The following is a 19,734-nucleotide window of genomic DNA, read 5'->3' on the forward strand; positions in this document are numbered from 1 at the left end:
TTCCCAAAACTTCCCATTTTTGTATTGAAAGGCTTCCTAAAAATTCCCACTATTGTAGTGGAGTGTTTCTCAAAACTTCCCTTTCTTGTCGTGGAATGCTTCCTAAAACTTCTCAACATTGTAATGGAAGGCCTATCCAAAGTTCCTACTCTTATTGTGAAATGTTTCCCAAAACTTCCCATTTTTGTATTGGAAGACTTCCTAAAAATTCCCACTATTGTAGTGGAATGTTTCTCAAAACTTCCCTTTCTTGTCATGGAATGGTTCCTAAAACTTCTCAACATTGTAATGGAATGCCTCTCCACAGTTCCCACTCTTATTGTGAAATGTTTCCCAAAACTTCCCATTTTTGTATTGGAAGACTTCCTAAAAATTCCCACTATTGTAGTGGAGTGTTTCTCAAAACTTCCCTTTCTTGTCGTGGAATGCTTCCTAAAACTTCCCAACTTTTGGGATGTCTCTGCAGAATTTCCCACTTTTTTTTTTTAGTGGAACATTTCCCCAAAATTCCCACTTATTTATGGAATGCTTCCCAAAATGAATTTATTTATTTTTTAAATGTTATTTTTGTGTTTGGCCTCACTGAAATGTCCCACTTCCCAGTTTCCATAATAAATACATTCCCAGGTTTGATTTGACGATTTTATTTTTGGACCAATGAGTCAAAGACACAGGAAGGCAAAAGCCAACTGAACGAGATCAATAAATATGTTCTACACTGTAAAAAATGAAGGGAAAATGTCCGCGGTTCACTTCTCGGAGACGGTCAGCGCGGCGCTGCTCCTGGCCTTGCCCAGGGTGAACTTCACCGTCCCGCTCATGTGGACGCAGGTGTCCCTCAGGGTGAGCTTGTGGACCGTCCCGTGGTCCTCCAGGCGGACGGCGGGTCCCTGGACGAGGCTGTCACCGTTCAGCGTCCAGACGGGAGGCTTGTTGATGTCCACCGACACCTCGCACTGGAAGCTCGCCGCCGCCGCCGCCGTCACCGCCGCGTCCTCCAGGTGCGTCACCACCACCAGCGCCTGCGCTGCAGAAGCACCAAAACACGGATGTTCAGCGATACTAAGATCCTACACCTTGTTTCCATTGCCTGATTTCAAAAAGTTGCACAAATTTGCATATACAACTGAGTTGGAGCAATTTCGAAAATCGGCATTCGCGCCCATTTTCATGGAGCTGGAGCCCTACCATTTTATAAAAGTTATGTTTTCCCACGTTTACACAGTGAGGGAGCCATTTTTTAAATGTTTTTTTAAAGTTACATTTGGCCATTTCCAAGGAGCATTTTCAAAAACGTTGCGTTTTCAAGAAGTTGTGTTTTTCCTCCATTTACACATAAAGTGATTTGGAGCGTGTTCAAAAAGTTGCATTCGCACCGAGAAATGGTTGGGAGTGTTTTCAAAAGTTGTGTTTTCCCCATTTCCAGGGAGTCTGAGCACTTACATAAAGTTGAGTTTTACCTGTTTCCATGAAGATGAGTTGGAGCGTTTTCAACAAGTTGCATTATTCTCCATTTCCATACAGACTGCTTTGGAGCATTTTTAAAAAGTAATCTTTACAGAGAGATGGAGTTGGAGTGTTTTCAAAAGTTACATTTTTCCCTATTTCTAGGGAGTCGTAGCATTTTCATAAAGTTGAGTTTTACGTTGAGTCGGAGCATTTTAAAATACTCGCGTTTTTCTCCTATTACTCGTAGACTGATGAGGAGCTTTTTTCAAAAAGTTGCATTTTCACAGTTGGACTGTTTTCAAAAGTGGCACTTTTTCTTAAAAGGTTGCCTTTAGAGAATATAACATTTTAAATCTAATTCTTTATTCTAGTTCCTCCTCTTGGAACCCAAAACGATGTGCTCGGTACCTCAACGGAAGGGTTACGAAAAATGGCGACTGTTTGGTACGGTACTCTTAGTACTGTTGGTACTCTCGGTACTCTCGGTCCTCTTGGTCGTCTGGGTACTCTCGGTATTCTCGGTACTCTCTGTCCGCTTGGTCGTCTGGGTACTCTCAGTGTTCGTGGTAATCTTGGTACTCTCGGTCGTCTGGGTACTCTCGGTGTTCCTTGGTAATCTTGGTACTCTTGGTATTCTCGGTACTCTTGGTCCTCTTGGTCGTCTGGGTACTCTCGGTATTCTCGGTACTCTCAGTCCTCTTGGTCGTCTGGGTACTCTCGGTGTTCCTTGGTCATCTGGGTACTCTCGGTCCTCTTGGTCATCTGAGTACTCTCGGTCCTCTTGGTTATCTGGGTACTCTCGGTACTCTCGGTCCTCTTGGTCGTCTGGGTACTCTCGATGTTCTTGGTATTCTCGGTACTCTTGGTACTCTCAGTATTCTCGGTACTCTCTGTCCTTTTGGTCGTCTGGGTACTCTTGGTATTCTTGGTAATCTCGGTACTCTAGGTACTACCCACAAGTCTTGCCAGTGGAAACGACGCTGCAGACGTAGTTCCATTCACCTTCCACCAGCAGTTTGGCTTCCGACGTGTGCTCCCCGACCTCGATGCGGTATGTCCCCTCGTCCTCCAGCGACACCTGCTGGATCACCAGCTTGTGCGAGCAGCCGTCGGCGGCGACCTCCACCCGGTCGGACGAAACCACCTCCTCGCCGCCGCGGTACCACGCGGCGGCGCAGCGCGGCGAGGAGACGGTGCACTCCAGGATCACGCGGTGCTTTTCCAGGGCGGTGCGGTCCCGCAGCGGCTTCACGATGGAAACCGGGAGCTCTGGAGACGAGGAGACCGTTCCAGTTTGAGACGTACGTATGAATTTAAAAAAAAAATGTTTTAAATGCGGGTTAAAAAAAAAAAGGTTCTCACCTTCCACCTCCAGATAGGCGGTCGACTCGACATCCCGGGAGACGAAACGGATTTCTCCGGCGTCCTCAGGTTTGACGTTGCACATCAACAGGAAGTGTTTGGTCCCTGAAGGACGAACCCGTAAAAAGTATTTTTTTGACTTGTAATTCAAAATCTGAGCACTAGATGTCCTCGGACATACCTAGAAGTCACTCATGACCCCCTGGTTTTCCTCCCCAAGCCTTTCCACCTCTCACCTTCGGTGCGGATCTTCACGGTGCTGCTGGCTCGGATCTTGTGTCCGTCCTTGTACCAGTCCCCGCCGGCGTCCTCCAGAGAGACCTCGCACATGAAGACGGCGTTTTGGTCCTCCTGGATGTAAAGGTCCTCCAGGTCCTGCACCACCTCCAGCTGGTGCTCTGGTGGGGGGGGGGGGCGGGTTGAAGTGACTTGAGGTGACGCCGAGAACACGAGAACCCCCGTTTCGAGAGCAGTTTAGGAAAGTGTGTCGGGTTACCGAAGACATCCAGCGAACATGAAGTTGTGATGTCCCCCGTGTCGCAGGTGTAGGAGCCCGAATCGGCGCGGGAACACTGCAGGATCTGACAGAAGCGCTTCCGGCCCATGGAGTAGATCCGGCAGTTCTTCACCGGTTTCAGCTCCGCCCCGTTCTGAGGAGAAGAAAAAAAAAAAACAAGAGGTACTCTTTGTTCTTTCCGTTAAAAACTTAATTTACATAGAACACAGTGGAAAAAAAAAAAAAAAAATCTAAATTTGCCCGACGTTTCGATAAAAAAAAACCAACAGATTTTTGCGTTTCCACGGCAACGTTTTGATAAATACAACAAAAAAAGTTGCATCATTGCAGTTTGGAATTTGCAGTTGGAATGTTTTCAAAAAGTTGCATTTTCATCCATTTACACAGAGTTAAAGTGCTTTCAAAATGCTGTGTTTTCCCCATTTACATGCAGAGTCAGGGAGATTTTCAAAAAGTTGCATTTTCACCCATTTACACAGAGTTAAAGTGCTTTCAAAATGTTGTGTTTTCCCCATTTACATGCAGAGTCGGTGAGATTTTCAAAAAGTTGCATTTTCATCCATTTACACTGAGTTAAAGTGTATCCAAAATGTTAAGTTTTCCTCATTTCCATGGACACGGAATTAGGGCATTTTCAAAAAGTCGAATGTTCCCCCGTTTCCACATTAAGAGTTAAAAACTGTTCCGAGGAACGTTGTCATGGAAACGAACACCCCAAACGTTTTGCCTGTTTTACCTTGAGCCATTTGACCTCGACGTTCTGTCTGGAGAATTCGCACTCCAGAGTGGCGGGAAGCTCCTCCTCCACCCGTACGTCCTCCAGCGCTTTCAAGATGGACACCGGCGTCTCTGTTGGCCACAGACATATCCGTCGCCGACGTGCCGGGATTTTTACGCGGCCGCTCGCGTGACACGCTTACCTTTGACCGTGAGCCTCGCCGTGGTGCGCACCCCTTCGGCGGAGAAGGCGATGGTTCCCGTGTCCTCCAGGCTGAGGCCGGACAAGGTCAGGCCGTGCATCCGCCCGTTGTTGCTCACCCGCCACTGGTTGTTGGGTTTGACCCGGATGCCGTCCTTCTGCCAGATTCCCTCCACGTCGGCGTGCGACAGCTCCACCTCGAACGAGGCCGTCTCCCGCTCGAAGGTCTCCTGGTCCGCCAGCGCTCGCCTGACGGAGATTTTGCGGGCTGGAGAAGGAATCGGGAGTCCAAAGTCAAACGGAGGCGTATCGGATGTGTTGGTTTCTTACTTTTAACGGTGTTTTCGTTGCCAGGGTAGCGCAAAGTTTTCACTCCAATCACACGCAATTACAACAACTGTCCATGTGGAGGCGGTATTGCCCGAAACGAACCCCCGAACACAGAGGTAGAAAAGCGTGACGGAGTAGAAACCTGGCTGGTTGACTGGTCAGGACCAAATGCAGAATTTCTGCCCCTTAATGGTTAGCCACGGCCGGCTAAAGGGGCTAATTATTTTGTGTCTAATGGGTAGCCTTCAGCTAATGGGGCTAATTAGCTTATGGCTAATGGGTAGCCTTCAGCTAAAGGTCCTAATTAGCTTATGAGCACCTTCCTCACTACTACTTCCTCCTCAATGTCTTCCGATGACACATTTTCAACATTTTCCTTTCTGCTTCTTTGAATTCACGCTGTTAGCTGTTAGCTGTTTGCTGTTAGCTACAAGTGAAACAAGACCTACGTTTTCCGGTGGAACAAGATTCTCTCCTTTGGCCTGGACCAGAGACTACCCCTGGAACTAACTCTGGTCCAGACCAAACGGTGCGTTTGTCAGTTACTTACGCTCCACATTAAGTTTGACCTGCGTCCGGTCGTGCAGGGTCTCGCAGCGGTACGTCCCCCGGTCCGATAGCGTCAGGTTACGGATGGTGAGACTGCGTTTGCAGCCGTTCTGGCCCAGTGTGTGACGGGGTCCGGACTGGATGACCACCCCCTGCCTCATCCACTGGACCTCGCCCGTCTCCAAGCTGATCTCCGTCTCCAATGTGGCGTCGTCAAACTCATCCGCCATAACGGCGTCCATTCTCTTCATAAACATGATTTGCGCCTCTGAAAATGAGGCACGGAAGCAAAGTCAACTGTGTCAACTGTTAAAGCGATGGCTCATAGACACTTTGAACAATATGGGACCTTCAACTCGTCGTAATACCTTGAACTTTGAGGCTGGCTTTGCTTGTCTTCCCCTCCGCTTCTGCTGTAATCTTGGAACAGTCCAACATCTGGCACTTCTTGATGACCAAGGTGTGGCACAAGCCGTTCTGGATCGCCTGGAAACGATCCCCCAGCGTTACCGGCTCATTGTCCATGAGCCACACCAGTTGGACGTCATCGGGGGAAACCACACACTTGAAGGTGGCGTCTTCTCCTTCCAGCACAGTCGTGTTGTGCAGCTCGGTGAGGAACTCCACGACTCGAGGCACTGAGCAGAATGAAACTCTTTAGGGTGCGACTGAGTATGAAGGACGTCGTGATAGTCTGCCGTTAAGCTCGCTTACTTTCCACCCTGAGTTTTGCCACGGTCCGGTCGTCTCTCGATTCACAGGCGTACTCTCCGGCGTCCTCTCGGGTCAAACGATGGATGGTTAGACTTCGCTCGACTCCATCCGCACGAATGGTAAACCTTCTGCTGGCGACTATTTCGGTGCCGTTCTTCAGCCACTGAACATCTGCTTTGGGTTTGCACACTTCGCAGCGAATGGTCACCATACCGTCGGCGTGGGCCACAGTGTCTCTGAGGTGGCTCAAAAACTTGATCCTCATCTCTGAAACACAAACAATTGTGATTCATTGAGTGTATTTTTTCCGCAAAATACGTCCCCCGCAAAGATGTTGACTATATAAAATGGACTTGAACCTTTTACAAGTAAACCAAAGTGCATCTGGTCCGTGTTGAGGTCACAGGTGTACTCTCCCGCATCAGAGCGCCTCAAAGGCTCAATGGTCAGGGCGCGTTTGTGACCCTCCATGAGTGTCCGGAAACGTTCCCCTTCGACGGGTGTCCAATCTTTCAGCCATCGTACCACTGCGCTTTCTTTGGTCACGTAGCTCGTCAGAGTTATGCTCTCCGCCTCATAACCAGTCAAGACGACGTCTTCTTCCTTGTTCACAAATGCAACTGGAGCCTCTGATGGGAATGGAAAGAGGCATGCATGTTGGGTTGGTCTCCTGGTCCGACATTTGACTCTGGATAACCTGACATTCCTGATCTAGGCCCTACCCGAGCCATGGTCTAAATCCCTACAACCCATCTCTAAACCCCCTACCCCAACCAGGGTTTGAACCTCTACCCACAATCTGTCTGTCCTATCCTCTTCTCTACTTCGAACCCCAAACGGAACAGCAGAAAGCTGAACTAAAATTGGTCTGTACCTTGAATTCGGATCATGCTGACCATCTTGTCATCGACAGCGTCACAAATGTACTTTCCAGAATCTGAGGACTGCACACAGGAGATGGTGATTTTCCTCAGAGTCCCGGAGCTCTCTATGCATGTTCGGTCATCGCTGGTGAGCAGCTTGTCGTTACAGTACCAGTGGACTTCAGCATTGGCACGGGACACCTCGCAGGCCAGGATCAATTCATCGCCTGCCATCATCTCTTGGTAGTCTGTGCCACCTGAGTTTCCAACAATTTTAACTGGAGGCTCTAAGGGCAAATGATAAATTACATATTTAGTCACGTTATGTAGATTTGAGTCAAAGCTTTAAAAAAATTTAATTTGGGGAAGTGGATTTTTACCTTCGACTGTAACTTGAAAGCTTATGCTGTCATTGCCAACATCCAAAAAGTATTCCCCTGAGTCATCCAGCTCAGCATTGAGGATGACCAGTGATCGGAAAGCCCCCTCTTCCTCTTCGCAGAACTTTTCGCCCTCGACACGGCAGCCATTCTTGTACCACTTGGCAGCGGCATTAGCTCTGGAGAGCTCACACTCGAGCACGATGTCATCAGAAATCAAGAATTTCTGACTTGACTTGACCTCTGACTTCCTTAAGATTTTCACTGGCGCCTCTGGAATAGAGTTTGATCATGTTCAATCATGAAACTTCTTAGTTGGACCAAGAAAGTCCTTCAAATTCTTTTGCCCCCTTACCTGAAACGTTCACCTCAAAGTCGATTTGATCATCAAAGGCATCACAGGTGTATTTCCCCGAATCCTCCGGAGAGGGACAATGGATGGTCAGTCGTCGAATGAGTCCATCCTCCTCGACGGTTATATTACTGCTTTTCTCGACTTCAGCACCGTTCAGGCACCACTTGACGTCCGCGGTTGGCCTGGACACCTCAATCTCCAGGACGATTGGTTTTCCGGCAACACTTTCCAGTTTGCTTGGCGTAGTTTCAGGACGACTGAGTGTCACTGCTGGCTCTGAAGGAAATGGAAAACCAAAAACTTCACATCCTGTTTCCTTATCAAGATAGTTCATCGTTTTTAGTTTGCTAACCTGTAACAGTGACCAGAAAGGCCACAGAGTCGTCCTCCGTGTCACATATATACTCTCCGGTGTCATCAATCGTGGTCATCGGTATAACCAAGCGGTGTTTAGGCCCGTCCACCTCCAGGATCAAATTACAGCTCTCCTCGACCTCCAAATTATCTTTGTACCACCGGACTGGAGCGTCTGCCTGCGAGATCTCACATCTGAGCTCCAGTCTCTCGGGGGCCAAATGCGTCAGTTCTACCTCTGGATCACTGGGAGAAATGAATCGCACTGGTGGCTCTGGTCCAGGAGGAGAATATGTGAAATGACAATAGTATGAAACTATTAGAGGTGCAGCAAATTTCATTGGTAAAAGATGAAGACTTAAAATCTCACCCGTAACAGTAAGCTGGAAAAAGACAGAGTCTCCATCGGTTTCGCAGACATACTCTCCTCCATCCTCCCTCGAGGCGCAAAGGATGGTCAGCTTCCTGTAAGGACCCTCTGACATCAGCTGGATGTTGGCGCCCTCCTCCACCTGCTGGCCATCTCTCGACCAGCGCACCTTCCCCCGAGAACGAGACAACTCGCACCGCAGCGCGATCTGCTCGCCGATACTCCGCTCCATCACGACGTCGTCCCGTGGTTCCACGATGGTTACTGGAGGCTCTGTGGTGAAGCGGCGTGAAAGAAGGTGATGTTTGGTGAATTTGTGAATATCTTTTCTACATATCTGAAGGCTGGAGGCATCGCAAAACAATTGGATTGGGTCAAAGAGTCTGAAGTCTTGGAAGACTGAACAACTCGGGGGGATCTTCGAGAGATGTCAGCATTATGAACCGTCTTCTATGAACCGTCTTCTTTGGACCGTCTTCCTAGAACTGTCACTTAGAACCATCTTCGATAACGATTTTCCCAGAACCCTCTTCTGAGAACCGTCTTCCTCGGACCGTCTTCATAGGACTGTCTTCGCAGAACTGTTTTTCAAGAACTATATTTCTCGAACCGTCTTTCTCGAGCTGTCTTCTTAGAACTGTCTCACGAGAGCCATCTTCCAAGAACAGTCCTGCTAGAACCGTCTTCCTATAACTGACTCAATTGTTCTGACACAGAAATGTTTGGATGTCAAGAGTGTGTGTATTTAAATACGACTTACACTAACAGAAGGTACAAAGGTAGGCGTACCTCTGACATTGACGGTGAACTCCATGCGGTTGTTTCCTGCCTGGCAAGAGTAATTTCCAGCGTCGCAGGTTTCTGCCGAGCGGATGATTAACCTCCTCATGGTTCCCTCTGCCTGCAGAGTGATGTTGTCACCGGGATGGATCTCACAGCTATCCTTATACCTGAGACGCAAGTGAAGAAATGTCCAAAAGTGTCTCCAAAACACAAGGTTTAATATAGTCGATGATGGATTTCCAGTGGTGGCTCATAGTCTTACCAAACAACCGCAGCATCGTCTCGAGAGACATGGCAGAGCAGCACCACGGGGTCCAGCTCCATGCTGCTCTTATGAAGTTCGTCTTCTCGAACGGGCCTGAATTCCACTGGAGGACCTGCAGGAATCAGGAAGTGATAAGCTTCAACAATGCCGGACAGTCACAGAAGAAGTCCAATCAATTCGACGATTCGTCGGATGTCGGGTCTACCTGCGACATCGACATTGTATTTGATGACATCTCCTGAAGATTCACACGTGTAAACCCCAGAGTGCAACGGGTCGGCAGACTGGATGACGATCCTCCTCATGTTGCCGTCTGATTGGATGTTGAGTCCCTCGGTCACCTGGAGCTCTTTCCCGTCCTTGAACCAGGAGACTTTGGCGGAGGGGTGCGAGACCTCGCAGTAAAGTACGATTGCATCGCCTGCCTCCACCTTCTTGTTGCTGTCGAACTCAGACACGGGGTTGAACTTTATCACAACGGCTGCAAGAAATTAAACAACAAAATAAGGTATTTTTCCCAATGAATGCTGCTTTGGAAATTAAAAAAACAAACAAACTATTACTTACGTGTAACCTTAAGCACAGCTGAATCCCGGACACCGTTGGCGATAAATGTGACCTCGGCTGTGTCTTCGGCTGTCTGGGCTTCACGGATCACCAGCGAGTGCTTCGTTTGGACGTGTTGTATCGAGTATCTTTCGCCATTCTGCAACTGAGCACTGTTCAAAAACCAGGTTCCAACCATGTTGGCAGACAGTTCGATGGCGAAGCGAGCGTCCTCGCCTTCCATGACCTCACACCTTTGGAGGCGAGCGCAGATCTTGGGTCCAGGAACTAAAAGGGGAATAGTATTAATTAAAGGTGCAAGCGGCGTTGAATTTCCTTCAGGGAAGGACTGTGATGAGTGAAGTTTCAGGCAGATCGGAGCATGTAGAGCAGAGTCACGCATCACTTCCTGTTTAATAGTGATGCTTCAATTTTCAGGAGCAAATTGATAAAACTTCCTGTTGGGTTTAGATTAGATTGCAAATTTTTCCCGAGTTTCTGAGTGTGTTTCGGCCGTCAAAAGGCAGCTGTTCCAGCAGTAAAAGTACGTATGGTCTTTGCACCACTTCCGTGTCACTCACCCAGATGAACAGCTTTCGGAAACTCCACGTGACCGCTTCGCCCGTACTTGTTGATGCAGCAGACGCGGAAGCGGTAGTTCCCTTCGCACGGCACGCTGTCGCAGGAGACCTCGGCTGAAGTGGCCGTCTCCGAGGTGAAACACTTCTGCCACTCCTGTGACCCCACTTCCTGCCTCTCCAGAACAAAAATGGAGCGGGTGGAGGTCTGACTGTTGGGGGCCGGGTCCCAGGTAAGTAGGGCACTGTTAGGCCTGTCAACATCCATTTTGACCCCGACGGGGCAGATCGGGGGACAGTGGCGTGTGGCTTGAGGGCAAAGAGGAGGGAGCATTGGTTTAGACTTTGATGCTTCTTTTGGATCTCCCTGAAATCTGACAAAGTCAATCGAAAAGCTCTAAACGTCTTTTGTAATCCATGTACCTTTGACCTTGAGGCGCGACGAAGTCTTCGATCGCCCCGTGACGAATGTCACCACTCCAGAGTCGTGATGGGCCACGTTGACAAAGACCAGAATGTGAGTTTTACCGAAGGACTTGAGGATGGTTTGGTGCGTCTCGTGGAGCTTCAAGCCGTCTTTGAACCAATGGACCTCCAGCTCATCGTTGTCCACCTCCACGCAAAATGCTGCATTCTCACCCTCGAGGACTTCCAGCTTCCGGGGTAGTTTACGGATGATTGTACCTAGAGATAGAACGTGACATAGCTGAGTACGATCGAAACAATGGACAGTCTATGTCATGATCTTGATTTACGTTGGCGTACCTTTGACCGAGAGCTCAGCGATGCTCTTTCCTCCATCGGGCATCTCACAGAGGTAGACCCCATCGTCGTCCATCCCCACATCTTGGATTGTGAGTCTCCGCTTGGTTCCTTTCATCTCCATTCCATATTTACTGCCGGGCATCAGCCTCTGGTCCTCCAGGTACCAGGCAGCAGGGACCGACTCATCGGGAACCTCACATTCCAGCACGGCGACATCCCTCTCCTTCACCTCGACGTCTTTTAACGAGCGCCTGAACCGGACAGCTGGGCCTGGAGAGCAAAACAACGCAGGCATTTGACGAGGACAGCTTCAACCATTTGCTACAAGGTTGCTGCCAAGGCGTTAACTGAAACTTGACAGCTCCTCTTCCTCTGGCACCACTAAGTACCAAACCATCTCGAAATCTGCTCAATCTTATCTGTTGGTGGCAAGTTGATCCTGACACGGAATTGACTCTTGCGCCAAAGGCATCTGGAACGGTGTCAAACTGCACACATGAACCTCCAATTAAACCTGGGAATTATCCGACCATTACAGAAGGATTAGGATAAAACAATTATCCACTTTCAAGGTGATGCCAGGCACGCCATCCATGTACGTAAATCCAATTGAGAGCGGGTTGTAACCCAGTCTTTTATCGACATGGTTCAAGATCTGTGATTAATTTAACCTCCATCAATGTTTTTAAAAATATCTGCATGGAATGACAAGCTTCAAATACTTTTAGTTTTAGTTTAAAGATCTGACGAACCCCTTTGATACTCTTGAAGAGATCATTTTTGCTCTGAAGGCATCACTTACCTTTGACCGACAGGTGAACGGCACTCAGGGTGTTTCCGAGCGTGTTTGACGCCGCACATACGTACAGCCCCGTGTCCTGCTCTTTGCTGTACAGAACCTTCAGTGTGTAGTAGCCCTCTCTGTCCTCGAATATCAAATGACGCCTGCCGGGCTCTAGGGGAACCCCGTCTTTCTTCCAGATGATCTCGGGTTTCGGCTTCCCCGTCACGAAGCAGCGGAACTTGGCGTGTTTGCCCTCCGCCACGGCGAACTTCTTGACTTTGGACGAGTTGACCGGCGGCTCCTCTGTGAGCCGGGACAGACTGAGCCGTCCCCGGTGCTTCGGTGACCACTGGCTGTTGGTGTGGCCGCCGGACGAGCGTTTACTATCCTCCCGCTCTGGCACCGGCTCCACAAGGAGAACGGCCCCGGCCAGGGCCTCGCCGTGGCCGTTGACCGCCTTGCAGGTGTAGACGCCTTTGTCCGGCATGCGCGTCCTGTAGACCTTGAGCTGGAACCAGCCGCCGTCCTGGACGCCCACGCTGAAGTGTGAGCTCTCGAAGATGTCCTGCAGCTTCTTCCCGTCCTTCTGCCAGGTCACCTCGGGCAGAGGCGTGCCCCAGAGTTTGCAGGAGAAGGCGGCGTCCTCGCCCCGGTCCACTCGCAGAGACAGGGGCTTGATGAGGAATCGCGGTTTATCGTCGGCCGCGAGATCGTCCTCCGACTTCCACTTGTGTTCTCCATTCATCCCCTCGCCGTTCACCTTCCCACGCTCTCTGCTTTGCTCGTCCCCGTAGCCGTTCGTGTGTTGCTTCACGCCGTTGACCTCCAGTTGCCTCGGCTCACCATTTTGAACCGGGGCCTCGCCCTCCACTTTCAGAGAGGCTGCCGCGTACGTTTCGCCGACGCTATTTCGAGCCTTGCAGATGTACTGGCCCGCATCCTGTCCGGTCACGCCAGCGATGGTCAGCATGTAAGCTTTTCCGTCCTCCGAGAGCTTGTAGCGTCCCTCAGACAAAATCTGGACATTTTTACGCTCCCAGATGACGTCCGGGCGAGGGTCCCCGCCGATTTGACACCTCAGCGTGGCGTCGGTGCCGCACTGTGCCAGGACGGGACGCGGGTAGCCCAAAACACGAGGCGCACCACCGAAAATATCCATGTTTGATGTCACAATTTGTCTGGTTGGAATCACAAAGCTCTGTTTTTTTGTTTTTGTTTTTTTTGTTTAGAAGTAACTGCTGATCTTCAACGAAGGGGCTGTAAAACAAAGAAAAGTACACGGTTTCAATTTAAAGGCAAATTTAAAAAAAAGAACGAGTTGAACTTCCTTCAGGAGGTTGTTTCCCGAACCTGAACCAAAGCGTTTGTCAGTTTGAATTTGGTTTTCGCGCAAACAGAAACCACACTTGCTTGCTTCACAGCTGGCGCTGTAAGTCATTTGAAGAGTGTATTTATAAAGTTGTCTGTTCCAAAAAAAGACGCTGGCTCCCATGTGCTACATAGCGCCCAAACTCCGGTACAAAACCAACCCACAAACACATGAACACATGGAGCAGATGTCGCCAACGGCCGCTGCATTCCTCGATCCTACACCTTCACTTTGCCACCATCCAACAAATGGGTGTTGCATGTTTTGAGACGGAAACTTACCACCGTCTTCAATGACTCTCCTCTTTAAAGCATTCCAGAGGTTCGTCAAGGTAGCTTGTATACCCTTTGACCTTCGTCTACATCGGGAGTTCAGGCGTTTCTCGATGTCCCTTTCCTGTCGGTAAAGTGGGGTACTCCATTCACCTCAGACGGCTCGGACCCTCGGATGTCATTCGGCTGAAGGCTGAGAGGCTTGTGCATCATTGTCAGGAGTCGCAAAGCAGGCTGTAGTGAGGAGGAGGAGGAGGAGGAGGAGGAGGAAGGGGCATTAACTGCTTTAGCAGCTGCTGCCACAGCAAGCCACCCCCTAAAAATACCACCGGGCCTCGATGACGGAGGGCCAGATAAAGTCAGGGCTCTCCATTCACTAAAGATAGAGAGAGAGGCAGCTCGACAGATACCCTGAGCTCAAAGCCCTCTGACGAGGAAGGACACGCCACCTGCTGGCGCTCCCTCTTTCACGAGTCACGGCGGGATCAGGGATACGGTCCGGTTACCGTCACAACAGTCTGAGGAAACGGTTTATATCTAGCAGTGATGGCACAAACCACATGACTTCACATGGAGGACGTTCGCCCTGGAACGAAGAATCATTCAACAATAGCGTCCGAGTCATTGAGATACTTGTACGTTTTGTCGTATTTCTTCTTTAGTTTATTGATTTCAAAAAGAATTTAATACAATATGGAAATTCCCGAAAGGGTTATAATAATAATATTTAGGTGAACTTGAAATGCTCAAATGGAAGACGAGGTAATTCACGAAGAAATACAAGCAACTCAGACTCTTAATCTGAAACGAATAAGAGTATATACTTTATTTTCATCGGTTCGTCAACACCTTTCAAGAGATCTGTTTGTATAATTAGTAGTAATGGTGTATTTCTTCATAGTACCCCTTATTAAGTTAGTGTAACTCACTTTGCATGAAACTCCTTCCATTGTATCAACATTTTTTGACAGACGTGTCGCCACAGTTTTCAAAACGGCATGCGTCTGAGCCCCAGTGACATATTTGACACTGATAAGGAAAAGATTGCCGGAGTGCCTGAAGTATTTCAGACCATTACGATCCGGAAAGGGGGTGGAATCGTCGGGTGTTTTTGAGTTCGAAAGTAGATGAGCTTCGAGGAGAAAGTCTTGTTTTTATGGATAATGTTCGATGGCTTTTGTTAGTTTTTGGTATTTATTTTCCATAAAAGAAGCAAAAGAAGGGGGAAAAAACACAGCTAAGGCCACAAAGAAAACTTGTGATATGGTTTGAAAAGAAAACGGAGAAGGTTTAAAGGTTCGTCAGTCCAAAATTCTTTCGATTGTGAAACTCATGATAATCTTAAAATGTCAATATTTTCGCAAAACCAATCATTTGCTCCGAAAAACTATGATAATCCTAACATATATTAAAAAAATATGAATATATAGAGAAAACTGCCCCCCAAAAAACGGTTGCATTATGGGTGTTTTTATAACCTTGACAGCGTGGCGAGTTTGATAGCTACGGGGTTGCTAAGCATCACCAATTTCCCCCAAATTTCCATTTCCAAGGAGAAATTGGAGCATTTTGACCACGTGTCGTCAGCAAAACGGCTGACGAGTCATTCGGGGGACTTTGCCGGCTGGATTTCTCTGGGTACCTTTGACATTCTCATCCGGCCAGTCATCCCCTCAGCTGTCCGGCGAGATGACCGCGGCCGGAGCTCTTTGTCCTCGGCTTGAGTTTCAAGCATGAAAAGCCACGGAGGGTTGAGGCCCGGCGGGGTTTTCTGGGAGCTCGCGTTCCGCTTTCGTTGCAAAGAGGAACGTTTAATCCAATAATATACGTTGGATAAAGTGACGTATTTCACTCTATGCAGACGACTCCATTATGTTTCTGTCTTAGCAGTCCACCGAACCGCCAAGCAAGTCGTAAAAAAAAGACTTTCGTACAAATTTCCTCAGAGTAGTGGATACAACTCAACACTGAGATAGCCACGTGAAAGCTAACCACCTCGTCGCTAGCAAATTAGCTTCAGGCCCGTTTCCATTTTGTAAAATTCTCTTTCTCTGTGGAATTGGGGCGAAAATGCAATTTTTCAAAAATGCTCGAATTCCATTTCAGTGGAAACTGGAGAAAATGCAACTTTGTGAAAACGGTCTGCCTCCGTGGAAACGCGGGGGAGGGATAAAACACAACTTTTTGAAAATGCTCTGACTCCATTTCCGTGGAAGCTTGAGAAAACGCAACTTTGAGAAAATGGTCTTTCTCTTACTCTGTGGAAAGATGGGGGGGGAAATGCAACTTTTTGAAAGTGCTCTGGCTCCATTTCCATAGAAACTTGAGAAAACGCAACTTTGAGAAAACAGTCTTTCCATTCCTCGGTGGAAATGTGGGGGGAAAAAATCCAACTTTTTGAAAATAATCCAATTTCATTTCTGTGGAAACTTCAGAAAAGGCAACGTCTTTTTCTTCCTCTGTGGAAACATGGGAAAACAACTTTTTGAAAATGTTCTAACGCCATCTATATGGAAATAGGGAAAAACATCACTTTTTAAAAAAATACACTTATTTTCAGCATTTCTTAAAATTGTTTCAAAAACATTGCTGTTTAAAAGTTTTCTGCAACAAAAATGCAAAAATGATGTATATGAACTTGAAACATTATGTAATCGGAGCCTGAATCTCAAAGTCACGAGGGTGTTAAAAACACCCATAATGCAACAGCTTGACGAGAACTTTTCAATATTTCACTATTTTGCAGCATTTAAATTGGCTTTACGTTGAGATTGTTGCCATTTTCAGTCGTAATCGTTTGGTTTTTGTGGTAAATATAAACATATGATTATATAATAGATATTTTCATCACGCAGAAATCTTTTTAAAAGTTCACATTTAAAGGCTATGGCAGTATTTAAGCCTCTCAAGATGAAGTGAAATGTGGTTGACAGATGACTTCTGTTTACCAAAAGTGTCCACTAGATGGAGCTGCAGATTCATGTGCACAGATTAGAATCCTTTGAACCTGCAGGAAACTTCAGATTATGGAAAGAAACCAGCTTTAATCTTTCAATCTGACTCTAAAAGGGAGTATTTGCATAATTTATCAATAAATAATACTCAAATATTGTGATTGAATAATGTAGTGAGTGTAATAGATTACATTTGGGTGATACAGGGAAAGAAAAGATCAAAGAGTTTCTGCCAGGTCCTTTGACCCTTCAGCTCCTCCACCTTCTTTAGGCAACCTGCGAGCGTGCTGGGAGGAACAGCAAGGGATTCTGGGAAAGACGGGAGGAGAGATTTTTTTCTCTCTCAATATAAACGTCTGCGAGGAGGATTGAGTCAAAGACTTTTTTCAAAGCTTTTTCCTCACATGACGGAGACTCTTGACGGGAATCGTCTCTGACAAACACGACGTGCAGACTCGTCACCGTCACTCCCACTCGCTTCTGTCACCGGAAAAACGCTGCGTTTGTTTGTTTGTTGTTGTTTAGATTTTTTTTTAAAACCCCGACCGGAAATAGAACGTGGCTCGTTAGTGGCGACAGCCGTCGTTATTTCGACACTCTTTAAATTGAGTTTAGAGGGAAATATATGCTGACTCAGTCTGAAGTTACGGGGGGTGCAGAATGCAACTTTTTGAAAATGCCCCGATTGCGTCTCCATGGAAACGGGCGAGAAAGCAGAGTAAACGTTCCGACTCTGTGGTAACTGAAAAACTTTTTAAAACAACTGTCTCTGAGGAAACTAGGAACACGCAACTTTTTGAAAACACTCTGACTCCATCTCCATGGAAACGGGGGTGGAAATGCAATTTTTTGAAAATGCGTTCGCTCTGTCTCCATGGAAACAGGGAGAAATGCAACTTTTTGAAAACACTCTGACTCCATATTGAAAGGGTTAACACAGTATTACCTCTTATAATCAGAGCCCTGTCCTCTTATTAACCTCTGTCCTCACATTCACCTCAGGTACTTTCGGTTTGAAGAACCGGCTCAAACCAGCTCTTGTTTACCCCAAAAACTTTACCTTTGCCATGACGTATGCATTGACTCATGTAGAGACCACTATCTGACTGTGACCAATCACAAGCATGAAATACCTTCTGAGACCAAATAAGGGGTCCGCCGAGGTCAAGAGGTCAGGTTCAACTGTATAAATCTTATGCTCCGTCAAAGTACGAGGCTTCTATTCTGTACTCTTGTAGTGCATGTATGGTTGCCCTGAATGCATTCAGTACAATAAAGACTCCTGCAATTCATCCAGACAACGGTTTGACTCTTCTTCATAACCAAACGGACGCGCGGAATTGATGATAATTCCAACAATTTGGTGACCCCGACGTGATGAAGAGGTAAATACTTCGGATGAAAATCTTCTTCACACTGATAGACGATCTTGGGCCGGCCACCTGAATAAAAGGTAAGAAGGTATTATCCTTCAAAAATTCAAGGTCCTCTTCCAGTGTGTTGAGATAAGTAATCTGTAATTTTGATAAAATACTGTTGTCTGTTTGAATGGGAAATTGGGAAATAATTTGTATTATGGGTCGCCCAGCAGTGGGCAGGAAATAATTACTGTAGATCTTGACCAGATTATTGTGTGAAATAATTTGTATTATGGGTCGCCCAGCAGTGGGCGGAATAATAACTGCAGATCTTGACCAGATTATTGTATGACCGGCCCGTACGCGGAGGGCAGGAAAAGATATCCGTGTTGCGAGTCACGGTCAGACTCAAAATAATTGTATTCGTGTAGAAATTTGGGCTTGAAGTTACGTGACGGCTGGGTCTCGTGAAGTAAAAAAAAAAAAAAAAAAAAAAAAAAGAGAGATAAGATGGAAGGTGAATTTGACAGGGAAGAGGACTGGTTCGACATATATGATGTTGCAGAAAACGAAAATGGACAGAATCTTGAAACACAATTCAAGAATGCGGTGAATATATATGTGGGTAATTATACCAAGAGAGAACGAGATAAGGTTAGAAAAAATGCAGAAGATTGGTTTGAGGAGATGGGTAAAGGAGGTTGGATATCTCGGAAGAGTTCAAGTAAATGTTTGATGGGAATATGCGGTAAAGCTGAACAATGTTACTTGAAAAAGCTGAAATCTTTGGAAGAAAAGGGACTGGTCGGATTCTCTCGGGGTGCGAGAAAAAGGAGAGTATCGCATAGTAAGATCAATGAGTGGAAGGGCATTGTGAGGAATTTATACATGACTGCACTGGTGTGTGAAAAAAATTATAAGAGAAAGTCAGATGCAGAAGTGAAAAAAATTGAAGACTCAGGGGGAGAGGAAAAGAGACGGAGTGAGAAAGGAGGGGGGGCCCCCCTCAGCGCGCCGGCTGTCTGTCTCAGTGAGATTCCTGCTTTTAATGTTGATGCAATGCCTTCCTCCTCTGGACTGTACCCCACATTACCTGCACCACACGTCAACATAGATCCTCCACCTCAGTATGAACTACCACAGTCAGACATTCCACCCAATCCGTTCAATCCATTCCGAACCACCTGCATGCCCACATTTGAAATTACGAGTGGAGTGTTAAAAGGAGAACTTCATGACAAAGGGGCTCCCACGGGTAGATACGTGATTGAAAAGCCACCAGTTCCGACAAGATCAAAGCTTTCAGCCGATCCAATTTACCCATACCTACTGGCACCGACCCCAGATGCCAAACCCAAAACACGAGACAGAAAACCATCAACCCTGACTTCTCCCCAGACCTCCTATCCTCTTGACCACTTTTTGGCCCCGACAGCGTCTTTTGACAGCATTCCTGACCTCCCCCCGTGCCCCCTCCCTGCGCATTCCTCCCGTCCCCTGACTCCCTCTGACAACCCCCGCCGACTACAACCACCTCTGACCCCAGCGCTCACACCATCACAATCCCAGACTGAGACTCCACGTAATCGACCAGACTCACAGGGACTCCTTGCTTCATTACAGCAGTCATTGCGGCAACGACGGGTTAGGATGAAGCAGCCAGAGACTGACGCAGATAGCGACAACGACGAACAAAGCACAGAATGGGGAGACGATTCCCAATCTACATCACGCACACCACGGCGACATGACATGAGTCTCAGAAAAAAACAACCTGCAGGCGACAAAGGTAGTCAATTTCCGCTGTTCACAAAAATGGGACCCAATGGTCAGGTGAGCACGTACAAGGCCTGGACTTTCTTAGAAGTACAGGGCATAGTGGATGCCCTGCCTCCCAT

At 47.5% G+C, this 19,734-nt stretch overlaps 1 protein-coding gene across 1 annotated transcript; it reads right to left on the reverse strand.

Moving 5' to 3' along the window:
* Positions 1–641: 641 nt before the first annotated feature.
* Positions 642–13,744, reverse strand: obsl1a (obscurin like cytoskeletal adaptor 1a). The gene is made up of 25 exons (XM_080520027.1): positions 13,534–13,744; positions 11,902–13,140; positions 11,100–11,369; positions 10,758–11,018; positions 10,338–10,643; positions 9,778–10,044; positions 9,416–9,691; positions 9,208–9,322; positions 8,952–9,112; positions 8,163–8,435; positions 7,791–8,066; positions 7,439–7,714; positions 7,084–7,356; positions 6,715–6,990; positions 6,200–6,469; positions 5,841–6,107; positions 5,495–5,764; positions 5,128–5,394; positions 4,249–4,515; positions 4,065–4,177; positions 3,308–3,461; positions 3,048–3,209; positions 2,812–2,916; positions 2,452–2,718; positions 642–1,027 (listed from the first exon to the last, which is right to left on the reverse strand). Exons 2-25 carry the CDS (start codon positions 13,040–13,042, stop codon positions 750–752), a joined length of 6,591 nt encoding a protein of 2,196 aa, XP_080376153.1. The 5' UTR covers positions 13,043–13,140; positions 13,534–13,744; the 3' UTR covers positions 642–749.
* Between the last annotated feature and the right edge of the window lie 5,990 nt (positions 13,745–19,734).

Source organism: Blennius ocellaris (genome assembly GCF_963422515.1).
Source record: "Blennius ocellaris genome assembly, chromosome: 24".
Classification (NCBI taxonomy): domain Eukaryota; kingdom Metazoa; phylum Chordata; class Actinopteri; order Blenniiformes; family Blenniidae; genus Blennius; species Blennius ocellaris.

Excerpts from the sequence above, each read along its gene's own strand:
- obsl1a (XM_080520027.1), bottom strand. The coding sequence starts at position 13,042 with ATGGATATTTTCGGTGGTGCGCCTCGTGTTTTGGGCTACCCGCGTCCC. Across the intron at positions 11,370-11,901 it reads CGTTCACCTGTCGGTCAAAG|GCCCAGCTGTCCGGTTCAGG; the intron begins GTAAGTGATGCC and ends TTTGCTCTCCAG. Across the intron at positions 1,028-2,451 it reads AGCCAAACTGCTGGTGGAAG|CGCAGGCGCTGGTGGTGGTG; the intron begins GTGAATGGAACT and ends GTGCTTCTGCAG.